The sequence below is a fragment of the Diadema setosum genome, chromosome 19 (genome assembly GCF_964275005.1).
Source record: "Diadema setosum chromosome 19, eeDiaSeto1, whole genome shotgun sequence".
NCBI lineage: Eukaryota > Metazoa > Echinodermata > Echinoidea > Diadematoida > Diadematidae > Diadema > Diadema setosum.
In genome coordinates, this window is record NC_092703.1 from 22,631,056 (window position 1) to 22,646,992 (window position 15,937).

Genomic DNA, 15,937 nt, shown 5'->3' on the forward strand with positions numbered 1-15,937 from the left:
AATTAAAAATCAAACGCAACTCTGGAAATCAAATGTAAGTCCATCAAATCACACGTAACGCTGAAAAGTCTTGCGTTTGATAATTATACGAAACTAGAATATTGTAGGGAACTTTTTTTTTTTAACTCAATTGCGTTTAAACGCAACTCTAAAAATCAAATGCAAGTCCATCAAATCACACGCAACGCTGTATTTAAACGCAAGAGCGTTGCAGAGAGCACTTGCGGTTTTTGTACTAAACTATAAGAAACTGCGTTTTAACGCATCTCTAAACATCTACGGAAGTGTGTTATTGTTGAAAAGACTTGCATTATTTTTTATTTCGTAAGCAAAATTAAAAATTAAACGCAGCTCTGAAAATCAAATGCAAGTCCATCAAATCACACGGAATGCTGAAAAGACTTGCGTTTGATAATCATACGAAACTAGAAAATTGTATGAAATTTAAACTCCATTGCGTTTAAACGCAACTCTAAAAATCAAATGCAAATCCATCAAGTCACAAGCAACGCTGTATTTAAAACGCAAGAGCGTTGCAGAAAAGACTTGCGGTTTCTGTTCGAAACTAGAAACTGCGTTTAAACGCATACAAATTTACGGGAGTGCGTTATTGTTGAAAATATTGTTATCTTGTAACGGAACTTTCGCCGTGACCGAACTTAGTCTGCACTTGCAGGGGAAAAACATCGCAACATTTACACGTTTCAAACTACCGAAACGCATGCTGCTTCACGAAATGTCAATGAAAAAATGATAACGAATTATTGTTAAAGTTCGCTATGCCAAAGGTTTAAATTTCAGTCTAAAGTTAAAAGTAGTCCGACAATGGAAAGAGGTTTGTTTTTACGAAGGTCATTAATCCGAAAGATGTCATTTTCTGATGAACAAACTTTTCTTCTTCTTTTTATTTCAGACGGGCCCGCGCCGTACAGAGCGGTAATGTTGCGTACCGGAGCGTGAGAACAATTCATTTTCAGAGTATGGCAATAGAAATTTAAGCAAAACAAATATGGCGACTTACGGAAGGAAAATCACACATATTTCAACTCAGTCGGCACTGAAAAATTATCTCGACAGACTCATGCGAAATCACTCGCATATCTTCGCAGCAACGCACTTGAATTTAAATCGCAAAGTATAATGCAATTTTGGGGAATTTGCGTTTGATATTTCATATTAAGTTTAAAACGTAAAGTGTCTAGAAACGGGCCTAGGTTTCCGATCCCGCTCTCTCAAAATCTCTCTAGAGATTCGGGATTATGCGTTGTCGTTACTAACTCGCGCGAAAGTTATGCATGAACTAAAACATTTTCGTTGCTGATGTCAGTAGGCATGTTTTGGCGGCAAAAGGAGTAATATTTGGGTAGAGATCCGCATCGTGATCCGAATCTTACTCTGTACAGGGGAAATTAGTTTTCAATTATAAGTCGACAAAATGTCGACTTACGCGTAAGTCGACATTCGCGTAAGTCGACGTGTTTTGCTCAGTCCCAATTATGTCGACTTACGCGAGGTTGACTGTATCAAGGAGCTTCAAAAGCTCCTTGACTGTACATATATATACATATATACCACACTTGCTTGCCCACATTACCCACCAATGATCAGCCCAACCATCAGGGCGCCACTGAATTTATGATAAGAATCAACGAGTAAGGCACGAAAAAATAACTCCATACAAAATTAATGTTGAACGTCACACTTCATGGTGGCGCACGAACACACACCCATTAAAACAAAACAAAATAAAACAACTCCCAAGGCTTTCAGTTGGGACTGGTTTTAGTCAAACATGGTCAAAACAGACACATATAACTCAATGAAAAAAGGAGGGCGCATTTGGGCGTAGCTCCATGGTTGTATGTAGCTCTCGATGCAGTGCCAGGGAAAAGGTGCATTGTGAAATTTACGGGAAGCGGCTGCCGCCACCTCGACTCGAGCTTTTAATTTTTACTGTTCGCATTTCAAGTGCAAGGGACTGAATTCTCTTCTTCCAACTTATCTGATATTCAACACAACTGATTGTGTGTGTGTGTGTGTGTGTGTGTGCACGTACATGAATGCATGGAAATATATGTATACATATAATTATTGTGTGTGCGTGCGTGTGTGCGTGGAAGGGGCTTTGAGCGAGGCGTTTTTTTTGGCTCATGCAACTTCACTATTGAGTGAAGTTGCACAAGTCAATAGAGAGTCAATACATGTAGTAGGCACTTTGTTAATGCATAAGAATTGAATAGCTCTTGGGATGTTCTGATCACAATGGATAGTGACCTGCTCTACCACTCCAATCCATTTCCCCTAACACAGCATCAACATGCCCTGTTTAATTAGGTCTTGCCATGCAAAGCATGCCCAAGATGACTATAAAGAAGAAGAATTGAGAGAAGAACATTAAAGGGGCATTCCGGACGATTTTCATAATTTCACATCATGTAGTACATAAATCAACAGCTTCATGTATAGATTTGTAGAATTTATTGTGGTTCTTGAGCAGAGAAACAGCACTTCCAAAAACCTTAAACAAATTACACTGAACAAAGATGACATAGGAGCCTCACATATCTCAGAAATGTAGCAGTGTCATTCCATTACAATACCGCATGCTTGCAAGCTCACCTGTGTGTAATCTATGCATGCCTTCTTCTTTTGAGCTGCTTCCTTGAGCCACATCTCATGCATTCTTATGGTGAGGCTGCCATGTCATAATCCTTGTTCATTGCAATTTGTTATAAACCTCGAAAACATTCTTATTTTTCATCCCAATCGTCATAAATCCTGAAACTCTGTACCCAGTATAACTAACTTATATATGTTCAAATGTAAAATTTTCAAAATCATCCGGAGGTCTCCTTTAAGAAGTACTGTAGAAGAAGATGAGAAAGAGAAGTACAGTTTGTAAAAGAAAAAAAAAAACTGAGGAAGAAGAAAGAATTAAAAAAAAGAAAAAGAAGAACAAGGCAAGAAACAGGAATAATAAAACCAACTGGAAGGAGATAATCCACAATTAAATATAGCACTTACTATATATTTCATATCTCAGATGTGAATTCAGTCTTAGAGATTGAGTGGTGCAATGACAACAGGACACGCGATATACTCTTCTCTGAGTTTTGTTAGAAAAAATTTATTACATTGTGATGCTTTACAAATCAAGGTAATGTAAACATATACTGTTGGTGATTAACATGCAAATCGAAATACTGAGGTAAAGACAAGGATCTTAGAGAATACCGAGGGTAAATGGTTTTTAAATGTACACATTAATTGCATGTACACATGCTAACGTGTGCAACATATGACACAATCCCTTATTCCCGAGAATTGCTTTTAGAGATGTAACCCCACAGGTGTGTGTGTGTGGCTCTTTTGAGGTTCTTGAGCACATTCAGGGTTCACTGTACAGCGGAACCTTGTTTTAATGAGGTCAGACATACAGTGGACTCCTGTTATAACGAAGTCCTTGGGACTGGCAGCTATCTTTTGTTATATTGAAATTTAGTCATAACTGAAACAAATAAACAATAGAAATACATAGAGCGGATAATGTTGTGGCCTGAATTTTGACTTCGTTGTAACCGGAACTTCGTTATAACCGTCTTCGTTTTAACAGGAGTGCACTGTAGCAAGGTACATTGTATCTGAAACAAGGTCATTTTGCAAGTCCATGATACATTGTATTACAAGATACCCAATATTAACGAGAAAAAATTCAGTGCTCCCCAGCAGCTTGTTAAAACAAGGTTTCCCTGTATTTGAAAAAAAAAAGCAATTCCCCTAGTCCAACTCCACTTTGTTCTAATGAGAATCCACTGTTGTATGTTTGAAACTTCTCTGGCAAGGTTTTTCAATTATCATCAACACGTCAGTACGGAAATTTAAGATTTCATTTCTCCTTGATTCCTAAAAATATCAAAACATAATATGTTAAGATGCTAAGACATTTCTCCTTTTTGATTTTCTGTAGAAATCACTTTACTGTACATGGGAAAGAGTTAAGGACTCATGTTTAAAAAGAATACTAGGTACCTGGTATACAACTCTTATCTTCTCAGTTTTACAGTCACTGAATTGTAATATCTGTATGCAAGAAATTTGCTCTCATAACATTTTTTAACAAAGTGACAAACAATTTGTTTGGATGGAAGGGATTTACTTGGATTATAAATAGTCTTTAGCAGTTAGAGTGCTGTTCCAAGAAAAATGTGATAATCAGTCATTTGGTTACAAGAACTACACGGGTCCTGTATAAAGTCCATAGAAATAGCAAAGTGTTGTAATGATGTTCTGTAACAGTGCTTTTAAGAAAATAAAGGAAAAAAAGAAAGAAACTTTTCCATCATTAAAACCACCTCATGTTATCAACAGTGTTATCATTATATTTTGGTTAGCACTATTAATAATGGCATTACTGATATTACTTATGTCTCTGTCGCATCTTCAAATAATTACTGGTATGCTTGAGTGACCTGCACCTCTTCATCGTTAATGTTTATGCATGTTTCAATCACACTATGTTACTGAAATTGTAGGAAATCCCACTAACATAAAGGAAAAATGCTGAAGATTCAAGTGGAACCACAAGTTCAATGATCAATACTGGAATTTGCAGCTATCATTGTCAAACGTGAACGATGCAGAATTCATGTGCGCTACAATTGTAAGGAAGGGGCCCGCACCTGCCACCCCGCTTCTCCCACAGACAAAGCATGTAAAAGACATGTGCGGGTGACCGTGATGATACTGATAACATGTACACATATTCCTTACATAAATGTAAGATTTTCAAGAAAAACCGTTTGGCTTTCACCTTAAATTCTTTGGTTGTGGTAACCCTGCAAAGTTTCAAGCGTACTGAACACAGGCCAGGGAGTAAATTTTTGTTCAGTGCGCTTGTAGCAATCTTATGCAGGGTGATGATATTCGGGCCCCTGACAAGGCGTGGGTACCTCACTATACATGTACAGTGTAGAGTGTAATCCATTAACATTTTCCTTGCCTTCAGAAGACAGCCTTTCTCCGTATCACACACACTACATACACACACAAATTTGGCACATATGTTACATAATGTTAAACACTATGACTATTTGTGACCCGCTACAACAAAAGGATCCTAAAGTCGCTGACGGCTGAGCCGAGAAAATCGAGTTTGACGTCACATCATCAAAATTGGTCAAAACAATCGAATTTCTGTTTTTGGCATAATTTTGTAGTCTAATGTTTTGTCTATCATCTGCCGAAATTTTGAAGCTAAATGATTAAAGGAAAGGCAAGAAATCAGCGTTTTTCTAGGCCATGATTTCCGACTTTCAACGTAACAGAAATGTGTCAGAAGGTTTGGATTTAGCGCTGCAGCTAGACTCCGCCCCTAGCAACGAGGGAGTGATCTTATTGGTCAGTGAGTGGCATCCTGATTACTGATTGGTCGTGCGTAGACCGCTGGCGCTAAGCTTGAATGAACATCGCGGAGGTCGCTAGCGGAGCATGCCTTCTATTGTCAAGCGGTGAAAACTGTCTTGCCTCCCCTTGATCATAATAGCGTCGGAAGGAAAACTTTGAAGGCGTTTTTCTCTTAACTCTGATTTCTTCAACCACTTGACATGTGCTAATAAAATCATCGATATCTCTGCTAGCGAGTACTTTTATGGGTTGTGCTGTATATGAAATTAAAGTAGAAGAGTAAGGGCCTAATGTCATACCATTTTCAGAAAATTGTCCCACCCCGACTTTCGCATCCTTTTGTTGTAGCGGGTCACATTTGCTTTACATTCATTACCAAAGTACAAGAGATGTATTTACAATCAAGTACTGCATTACTGAAGCCTTCAGGTGGGACACAAATGCACCATCTGTCGAAAGTGGATGTTCATAGCAATATGCAAAAGAAGAAGAAGAAAAGAACAGAGGGAGTTTAAGTGAATCTAACAAGTTTCAATTTCTCCTCATTCTTTCACAAACATGCTGAACTTCTGTAAAACCCCCACACTATTAAAGAATGTGACACTGCCCTCTATGTTCCACGACTGAGCAGGTCCTGGATGTAAGGGTTGCCTTTCGCCGACACTTCGTCTTTAAGAGCCTCGAGATGCTTTGCCAGCTCATCCTCGGACAGCTGGTCGATTGGCAGCTTCTTGACCTTTGACACAAAGTCCTGGATGATCACCTCACCCTCCTACAGAAAAAACAAAAACAAAAAATGGATAAAAGCGAGCATTATATAAAGAGTAAAATAATGCTGATTTTGACTGTGATGTACCATGCCATTTAAGATATTTTTGCACTAAAGATTATGGCATGCAGCAGGTTGAGATGAGAAAAGCTTTTGAATACCTGGTACTTACAGTACAGTAGCATAGAATATAAGTTTTCTTCTATTGGATTCCTACATGCACCATCTCATTTAAGATACTACATCTAGACTTAGTTTCCAAGTAAGCATTCTAGACACCACCTCAATTGTTCCTAAATCATAAAACCATGTAAGTCCCACTCGCACTGAGCAAATCTTCTGGAAAATAGACAGTGTAAAAACAAGTTAAATGGAATTTTTGTAAGCAATGTTTTCACAAAATCTCAGGAAAGTTTCTGGCATTTTCAATTTTCTTGCCAGAATAGGTGAAGTGCGCATTCTTGCAAGAAAATTCCTCCCATCAATTTTCTTGAAAACTTAACATTCTTAACCCACTGAGGACGGACTGATTTTGCTACAACACACATTTCCCATAGACACTTGCCCGAGTATACTCGGGACTTGTCCTCAACGGGTCAAGATACAAAAGCTCTTCCCAAAGATACAAAATCTAGAGTGTGAACACAGCCATCATGTACAGGGAAAACCTTCACCTGCTTGTCTTGCCTCCGTCTCTTCGCTGTCGGCTCATCCAGACCCTCCATGCTGGTTGCCGATGACGACGCGATGCTCTGGTAGTCCTCCAGCTCTGCGGCCTTCTCCTTGGCAAAGTCTACGACCTTCTGAGGGAAGTGGGCCAGCTCGGCCACATGGATCCCAAAACTCTGGTCACACACACCTGCATCATGTACGGCGAGATATCACAGTACAGTGGGATGCTTAACTCACATATCTGCAGTGTATCTTACGCATATAATGAGAAAACACAACACAAATTGAGGTGTTTCACGCGTTACGGATGCAGATTTAACACTAACACACATCTTACACTGAGAAATAAAGAGCAGTCAGGAATTTTATGAGACATACAGTGTACCGGCATCATACACCATGGACAATGTGGCAGTTACAGCTTTTATAACACAAATCACACTTCATGAGAGAACACAGTGTGACTTGGGTATTAGCTACATGTAGCTAAGGCTTACATTCTGCGAAAATGCAGGCCATTTCAGTGTTTCTTCCATACACCTACATTATACATCATTATGACACAATCCTACACCATACACTGTGAAAGAACACAGGGTGTGTACAGTTCTGGTTGAGGTGAGGATTTAGCTTTTAATTTTTTGCAAGATATTCAGAAACCACTCTATGAGATGTCACAGAGCATGCAATTCTAAGGGGCATCAAAAGTTTATTTGATGAAAATCGGTTTTGAAATAGGTGAGATATCCAAAAACAAGGTGAAACAAAGAGATCCTAACAAAAGGCGTGGCCTTTTGCCTTTTATCATTATCACTTTATTGGATATGTCAGCCATTTGAAAACCAATTTTCATCAAATAAACATTGAATCCTTCTTAAAATTACATGCTCTTTCATATTTCATAAGAGGTTTCTCATTATCTCACTCAGGAATGTTCAAAACATGAATCCCCACCTCAACCAGTACTGTACAGTCCCTTTAAAGGTTTTATCACATACACTCACCAACACCTGTCAGACACTACATCCACCAGTAATGATACCACACTAACCTTTGACTAACCATTTTTCCCCTTAGCCTTGAAAAATGCATGGAAACCATGTGATGAAAAGGTTGCCAGGACAACCAGTTTTACCTCTTTATATCTATTATCTCCTTGTAAACATACTAGAGATAAAAAAAGATAGCAGCAAAGTATAGAAATGGTAAACCAAGATCGGTGAATTCATCTCGATACAAGCAGTACCTCATTGTAAGCAAGTTTGTTACAACAGGGTTTCCCAGTAGTGGACTTCTAATATACTGTGGGAATAGTTCATATATTAGAAAGGAGTGAGAAATACACTTTGATAAATTTGATAAATGATCTTTTTTTACAGAAAATCTAGAACCTCAATCTCTTTAAAAAACACCTCTCATTCTGCCAAGCAAATGAAAAGTTCTTCCTGCGCCGACAAGTAAAGATTTGAGTTTGGCTGGACTGACCTGGCTTGACCTTGTACAGCAGTGTGAGCTGTCCGTCCGCAGTCAGAGCGGTCACGTGGAGATTGTTGACTGTAGAGACGACGTCAGCCAGGGCAGTCAACTCGTGGAAGTGGGTGGCAAACAGGCAGAATCCACATATCTTGGTGGCTATATACCTACGGAATGCAGAATTTGCTTTTTAAACAGTCAGCATACAGTTTATATGGGACAGATCTGTGAAAGCTACTGCTCTTATAGACTAATGATCTACTACATTCAATATTGGCTCGCCACTATTGGATAAGCAGTTTTCAGCAGCATATTTTTTTTTTTTTTTTTTTTTTTTGCTACACATTCAATATGTTCTGAAGTTCATGGTTAAGGAAATTCAATTTGAAACTGCAGAAGAGCTACAATAGCAGTGATACCTAGGCTAGAAATTATGTTATCGTAACTACATGAATGTCAATTGTACTGTGGCGCTCAGCTTGAAATATATCATATTCTACAAACAAGCGTAAACAAACAGAAAAATTGGTAAGAACTTCAGAAATCTAATCTCCTAATTTCAATGATTGATGTAGCACAATGCATATGAGACTTGTTAACATGAAAAACAGATACAGTTGCAATGATTTCCTGATATGGATATTTTCATACTAGTATTCTCCATACTCTGCTATGCCACATAATTTGTCCCGCATTTATTTCATAAAACCTACCAAAGAAGTGGTAAGAAAGCTTGCCCCCAGAGAAATGCATATTTGGAAAAACTGGCATGCAGCTTAAATACAGTTGAGCATGCATGTTTTCGGACAGCCAAAAGCAATATATAGATTCAATACTAAGTACTTGCTTCATAAAAGACAGAAAGTTTCAAACTATTAAAATATTCATAGACTTTCAAATCTGTACTTGAGGTAGCTAAAGCATCACATTTACAAGTTGTGAACCAATAACAAAATCCATTCCTTTTCACGAAAACCATCTCATATTACTATTTGATTGGCTTCAATGTTTGAATCTTCATCAGGGTCAAAAGGTGATCGCTTTTTAAAATTATTTTCAATGCAAATGAAGTACAAAAATGCAGGAGCAATCTTCACAAAGAATTTGCACTTACTCTGAAATTGCCCAGGCAAGCCCAAAACCATCATATGTTGAAGTACCACGCCCGAGTTCATCTATGATGATAAGGGAGTTGTTGGTGGCTGACTGAAATGAGTGCAGACAGACAAAAGAGAAAGCTAAAGAAAAAGAATCACAATTTGCATTTCACAAGATGTGTTCTTTTGTAGGTTGAGGGACAAAGCAGTATCCCCTAAATTCTTCTGCAGAGATGGAACAGATTAATGCTAATATTCCCATTGTCTAAAACAGGTCAACCACAACATTTTGTCTACAATAATGCACCATCACCAACTGCTTATGGCTTTCAACAAAATCCATTACCCTCAACATTCATGACTGTTCCGACTATGAAATATCTCGGAATTCCCAAACTTTGTCATCACTGTACATTAACCTGTTGAGGATGGGCTGATTTTGCTACAACACACATTTCCCATAGACACCTGCCTGACTATACTCTGGCCTCATCCTCAACGGGTTAAAAAGCACAATACTCAACAATGCAGTACAATCACAATTATCTACCCTCAGAATTGATGCTGTCTCCAACATCTCAGCCATGAAGGTGGAGACTCCCTTGAGCTGGCAGTCGCCGGCCCCGACCCGGGCCAGGATGCAGTCCACGATGGACACCTCGGCCGCCTGACAGGGCACGAAGCAGCCCACCTGGGCCATGAGTACCACCACACCCACCTGAAACGGTATAAAGACGGAGCCTCAGAAATTTAGTCCGGCAATAGGTAGACTGTACATCCCACTTTCTCCACTCTACTCTTGTATCTGCCATATCAGCTTGTTTTCATTCCGTCTATTAGCCAATGACGATTTGTCAGGAAAAAAAATCACGCTAAAAAGATGATGACTGTACTATGATTGAATACTTTAGAAGAGGGAACAGCACATCAATGTACATTGCCCAGGTGCACAATAGCAAAGAATTTTGTATGTAGACACTCATTATATCTTTTTGGCCAGGTTCAAATATAAAGGACAAATAGTCTAAACATTTGTAGATGATTAGATACCATAATACCATACATTAATACCTAGGATACTTATAGATGTTGTGAGGAAGAGTAGTAAAACATACAGTTATTGTTAACAATTCAGAAATTAACAAAATTTGACATGGTTGTTGGCAATTAGTGAATAACATATAGCTAAATGTAGTTTCTTCTCCGTCCTCTTCAAGCAGAGTCAGCGATTGTAATCATGATCACTCTCATTGTTCACTGAATAAAGACAATACTTTCTGTGCTTTCTCGGATAGAACACTTAACATATCTTTATAAGGCAACCTTGAAACAAGGAGAACTTCTGAGGTGTGCTCATTGGGTGATTAAAATGCCTCCTGGTATTGATAATTCTAATTTTTGACAGTTTATCTTAGCCCCTTGTTGTTGCTTGAAGCTTCCCTTGCTTCTTGAAGAGAATATACAGTTTGATACTATTCTTTCAAGAGTAGGCTACCTGCAGTTACCACAGTCTCATAACTGACATGGTGCAATGTCTTACAAAGTCTTTACAAGTGACTCATGGAACTTCATAGCACTGATGGGATCTTTGTGGTATTAAAAGTGAGTCTTTGAACTCTAAATAGCTCTGTTGCCACTCTGGACAAGATGTCGTTCCTACCTGACGGATGAAGGTGGACTTCCCTCCCATGTTTGGGCCAGTGATGATGTGGAACATCTGCTTCTCGCGCTCGAAGGCGACGTCGTTTGGAATGAAGGCCACGTCGTCGAGCACCTCCAGGCAGGGGTGGCGTGACTGCTCCAGTCTCATTAGGCCCTCCCCCTGTGCCCTCAGTGTGGGACGCACGTAGGAGATCGGCGCGCTGGCCGACACATGGGCAAAGCTGAGGAACATAGAAAGGAAGTACTTCATAGGAATTTGAATGGAATAAAAGCTTCAAACTAAAAACATTTGGTTTCAGGCTCTGTTTAATCTTAGTCCAGTGTGGTTTCCCTAAAAAATGCACTTCATCATAAAGCTAATGCATGATTGCTTTCATAGATCAGCACTGTACTGACTATATTGTATGACCATATTTGTTATTTCGGGGGAACCTTGTTATAATGATGTCGGATACAGCGAGATGCCTGATATAACAAGACAATCGTGAAGGTCCTATTTCTTTCATAGTTTTTGTTTTTCTCCCTCACATGACAAGGAAATGTCCTCCAACGATACTAAAGTTGCATTACTGTGACTGCCACTGATGACTACCATATTGGTGACAACTGACAAAAATAGATAAGCAACATGACATCATGATTATAAACTTACCTCACCAGGACATCCAGCTGAGCTGTGACATCATTCAAGCTCAACATCGGCTCCACATATCCCGCTGTTCATACAAACAAAACATTTTAGGGAAAATATGAGTCTTACACTGAAGATAAAATTGATTTCTTTTTTCTAAGTTTTCATGTTAATTATATATAGGAAGCCAACTCCACACACAAGTTAGGGTACAAGGAGCATCATACCATTCGAAATCAAATGATTTACATAGCAAGCAAAATAGGTAGTTTAACAGTATATTATTGTACATATACATTGTAATAGATAACTTATGTATGATATACCCTCAATAATGTCTATCATGGCGACACTGGCAAAAACGTAACAAACCTGTGTACAAAAGCACAGAAAAGGAAAAAGTATGTACAATGATGCTTAGACTAAATTGCATGAGGCTGTGAACATTATTTATCAATTTATCCAGATAAGCTCAACATTTGGCATAAAACAATGTTATCTGTGATGTTGTGCACAATGTCAGATTGTTGAAAGCATTTGTATTTCTGCATCCTTCATTTTGTTTGAATGGACTCCTCTTCATATTATGTTGATCTAATCTGCTAGTGACACACCAAAAGGTTTATTTTGAACAGTTGCTATCCCCAATGGTGGGGAACAATTGCAAATGCTTGATTGCCACGGCAACCCACCTGCGATGCCGACTATTTCCTCCACGACAGCCTTCTGTGTTTCATTGTACTCGTCCCTTGCTGCCATGTGCTCTTCGTTCAAGCCACGGAGTTTCGAATTTGTGAAGCGGACTCCATTTTTGTTTGTGTCTATGGTAGAGTACCTGCTGTTGTTCCTCAGTGCCTTCTCTTCCTGAAGATGGCAGGACAAGATCAAAATGTTTATGGTGCCAGTTTCAAACTCTGAATGCAATAAAGATGGGGCTGACTACATAGAGTATTAAAGATACATATTATGATGACAAATCAATAAAAAGTGATTTGCCTTTCATACACTTTCCCTAAGTCACTTCCCTCCTCAACTCTCCTCTTTCGAGGCTCTTCTTCTAACAAGCAAAGTTCCCTGCTAGGACTACGTACGCATGGTGTCACCGCAAACCTTTCTCCCTCAAATTTAAAGGTAGGGGATACCTTTTACAGAACTCCCAAAATGCAGCAAAACATTAAATATGAACCTCAGGGGACTTGTTTAGGCCACTGCTGAGAAATTTGGAAGTCAACAGTTATCTACAATTTGAATAATGCACAAAACTCAACTACTCGGTAGTTCTGTGTGCCAGCCACACTTAAGCCTTTTTGTTGCAGTCTTCTGTATTTTTTTTATCGATAAACACAAATCTAAAAGTATAAGAGCTGATGTAATAACATATAGAGTGTGTGGCAAGAATGTATATAGAAATGTTTGTAAGTTTTGATGAACTTTGTTCACAAAATATACATGATGGACACACATGCAGTGCATGGGTCTGCAAAGGTAGCCTAGTAATGTACTGGAATTTACGGTGAGCCCCGAAAAGAATTCAATTCAAAATCTAACGGTCAATAAAAATGTACTAAATGTTACCTTCCACTTTCAATACTTTATGGGAGTTTCTAAAATGATACTCTCTTCAACATACCACTGTGTTTATACAATTCTTCATTTAAGGCATGCAAATCAGCAAATGGGATTCCCTACCTTTAAGTGAGCTTGACTTTACAGATGAGAGTGCTTCTATAAATATCTACAAGTGTGTCTTCATCTTGCTCGATATCTAGGCTGCTTTTATCTCTTCTCAATGACACATATTCTGTTATGTCCCCTTTCCATCCTTCCCAACTCACCTTCCTTGTGACCCGGAAGAAGTAGCCCAGCTGGGAATTGGACTCCAGCTTGATGGTCTTGTGGGCCTCCAGTCCCAGGTCCCGGGCGGCACGGTTTATCTGGGCCTTGATGTCCTCCTCCAGCTCGTCCATCCTCGTTCTCAGAGCTGTCATGTGACAAGATGGTGAAGAACGTCATGTGAAAAGACGGTGAAAAATGTCAGGTGACAAGATGGTGAAGAACGTCATGTGACAAGATGGTGAAGAATGTCATGTGACAAGATGATGGAGAATGTCATGTGACAAGATGGTTAAGAATGTCAGGTGACAAGATGGTGAAGAACATCATGTGAAAAGGTGGTAGAATGTCATTTGACAAGACAGTAAAGAATGTCATGTTCAAGTTCAAGTTCAAGTTCAAGTTCAAATTTATTTCATATTTCCATTTTCTCAATGATGACATTACAAAATTATTGACAAAACAAGAGTACAAAATATATACAATCATGTCTTTTGATTGTAGAAGAAAAAGAAAAAGAAAATATACTTGACACAAATGTACATGGTCACTTTGTATGAAAATGTCTCTAGTAAGTATAAGAAATATGATGGGGCCTACATAAAAGCTTTAAAGCTTGTAAAACTGTAGGTTCCCGAGTTCATAGGCATATAATTTTACACGGAGAACGGATTTGTTTGTCTTGACCAACTAAAATTACACCAGTACGAAAAATCGATGAGTAATAAACTAATGAACCACATAGATATCGCACAAACCAGACTGCATACAAATCTCGCAGTGTTTGAATAACAAAAATGCTATATTATAAGATGTATCGGTACCATGAAATCACTTGAATAACTTGGTGACAAGATGATGGCAAATGTCATGTGACAAGATGGTGGAGAATGTCAGGTGACAAGACGGTGGAGAATGTCATGTGACAAGACGGTGAAGAATGTCATGTGACAAGATGGTGAACAAAGTGGAGTGTCATCTTTATAGATGCTACACACTAGATTCTCCTACAACTACGGTTAATCTTGCCTATGTTGACCTCTCTTGAGCCGAAAAAGTGGCTAATTCAAAGAAATATTCTACCACAGAAGGATCTAAACATGTATTAATTCTATTTTGTGAGGTGAAATTCAAGAAAATTGAAGGATTTTCTTGTAGTCGCTTTGGATTCAACCAAGCTGAGGTCAACTGTTAATATGGGATTTGCACAACTCATGTTCTCATGAAGGGCCTCCTGCAGTGAACATTGTTTGCTCATAATTTCACTGAACAGGAGTATTTCTTACCGTGTTTCAATATCCCCTACAATATTCTCCTCCCTTTCTATAACATCAAAACATATTGTGGCAAAGAAAAGGCTAAATAATAAGACACCTGTTTCTTTTGACATACTCTGTACAAGCAATTTAATTGCAGTCAATCTTAGCTTGTGTGCTCCATCACTAGCTGATAGATTTTTAACCTGAAATTGAGGCACCTATCATTATAATAAATTATATTTTTTGTCCTTTTGTACAAATATTTAATGATTATGGCTTTCACTTGGAAACAAAAAAAAAAAGGTGAAAGAAAAGGAACAAACTTTTCATTTGTGTAACCCTTTAACCCGCTGAAGACCCGTTGATTTTGTTACAACACGCATTTCCCATAGACATGCACCTGCATGAGTATATTCAGGACCCGTCGTTAAAGAGGTTAAGAGCAAATGGAGATATCAGATTCATCAAATGGAAGAAAGGTACTAAAATTTCAACGATAAGAACATGGACTTTCAAAGTGGCTGTGTCAATGTCACGTGACTCACTCATGAGGTTCTCGTCAAAGTTCGGTTTGATGAGGAACTCATGATTCTCCACCTGCTGTAGGTCAAGGGTCGTCTCCACCATTTCCTGGAACTTGGAGAAGTCCATCAGGAGCTCCTAGAACATATGCATGAAATAATAATAATAATTATAATAATTTTCATCACACAGTCTGTACCACCAAATGCTCCTGACTTGGAATTTATGTATAGGCAACTTTCTATCCTTAAGAAAAATATTTCATACTAATTCCTTTTTTTTTTTTGAGAGAGAGAGAGAGAGAGAGAGAGAGAGAGAGAGAGAAACATTACGTACGTCGCTGGGGTGACAAGACCTTGTATCTCAAATTTTGGTGAAAATGACTTTTTTGCATTAGTGGTCAAATAATCGGTTAAGTGATGTCATGTCCAAATCCCAGCTGTCTTACCCCAAAAATGAAGCCACCACGGCATGTCAAAGGAACGGCTATCCCATTCAGTATAGTGCTTTGGCCACCATGTTTTTTGGCTCTCCTGAACATTTGACATTTTTGAGATACGCGGTCTTGTCGCCCCAGCGACGATTAAATCTGTAACAAAAAATGCTCAAACAAATG

The 15,937-nt window shown here is 38.7% G+C and overlaps 1 protein-coding gene across 1 annotated transcript in view; it reads right to left on the reverse strand.

Moving 5' to 3' along the window:
• Positions 1-3,107: 3,107 nt before the first annotated feature.
• The window catches only part of LOC140242750 (DNA mismatch repair protein Msh2-like), a 39,853-nt gene continuing 27,023 nt past the window's right edge, over positions 3,108-15,937 (reverse strand). The window contains exons 12-21 of the mRNA XM_072322508.1: positions 15,345-15,459; positions 13,543-13,688; positions 12,400-12,571; positions 11,729-11,792; positions 11,075-11,297; positions 9,965-10,132; positions 9,432-9,523; positions 8,330-8,484; positions 6,847-7,031; positions 3,108-6,175 (exon numbers count right to left, since the gene is read on the reverse strand). Coding sequence (XP_072178609.1) covers positions 6,014-6,175; positions 6,847-7,031; positions 8,330-8,484; positions 9,432-9,523; positions 9,965-10,132; positions 11,075-11,297; positions 11,729-11,792; positions 12,400-12,571; positions 13,543-13,688; positions 15,345-15,459 — 1,482 coding nt within the window. The 3' untranslated portion in view covers positions 3,108-6,013. The remainder of the gene's footprint in view (positions 6,176-6,846; positions 7,032-8,329; positions 8,485-9,431; positions 9,524-9,964; positions 10,133-11,074; positions 11,298-11,728; positions 11,793-12,399; positions 12,572-13,542; positions 13,689-15,344; positions 15,460-15,937) is intronic.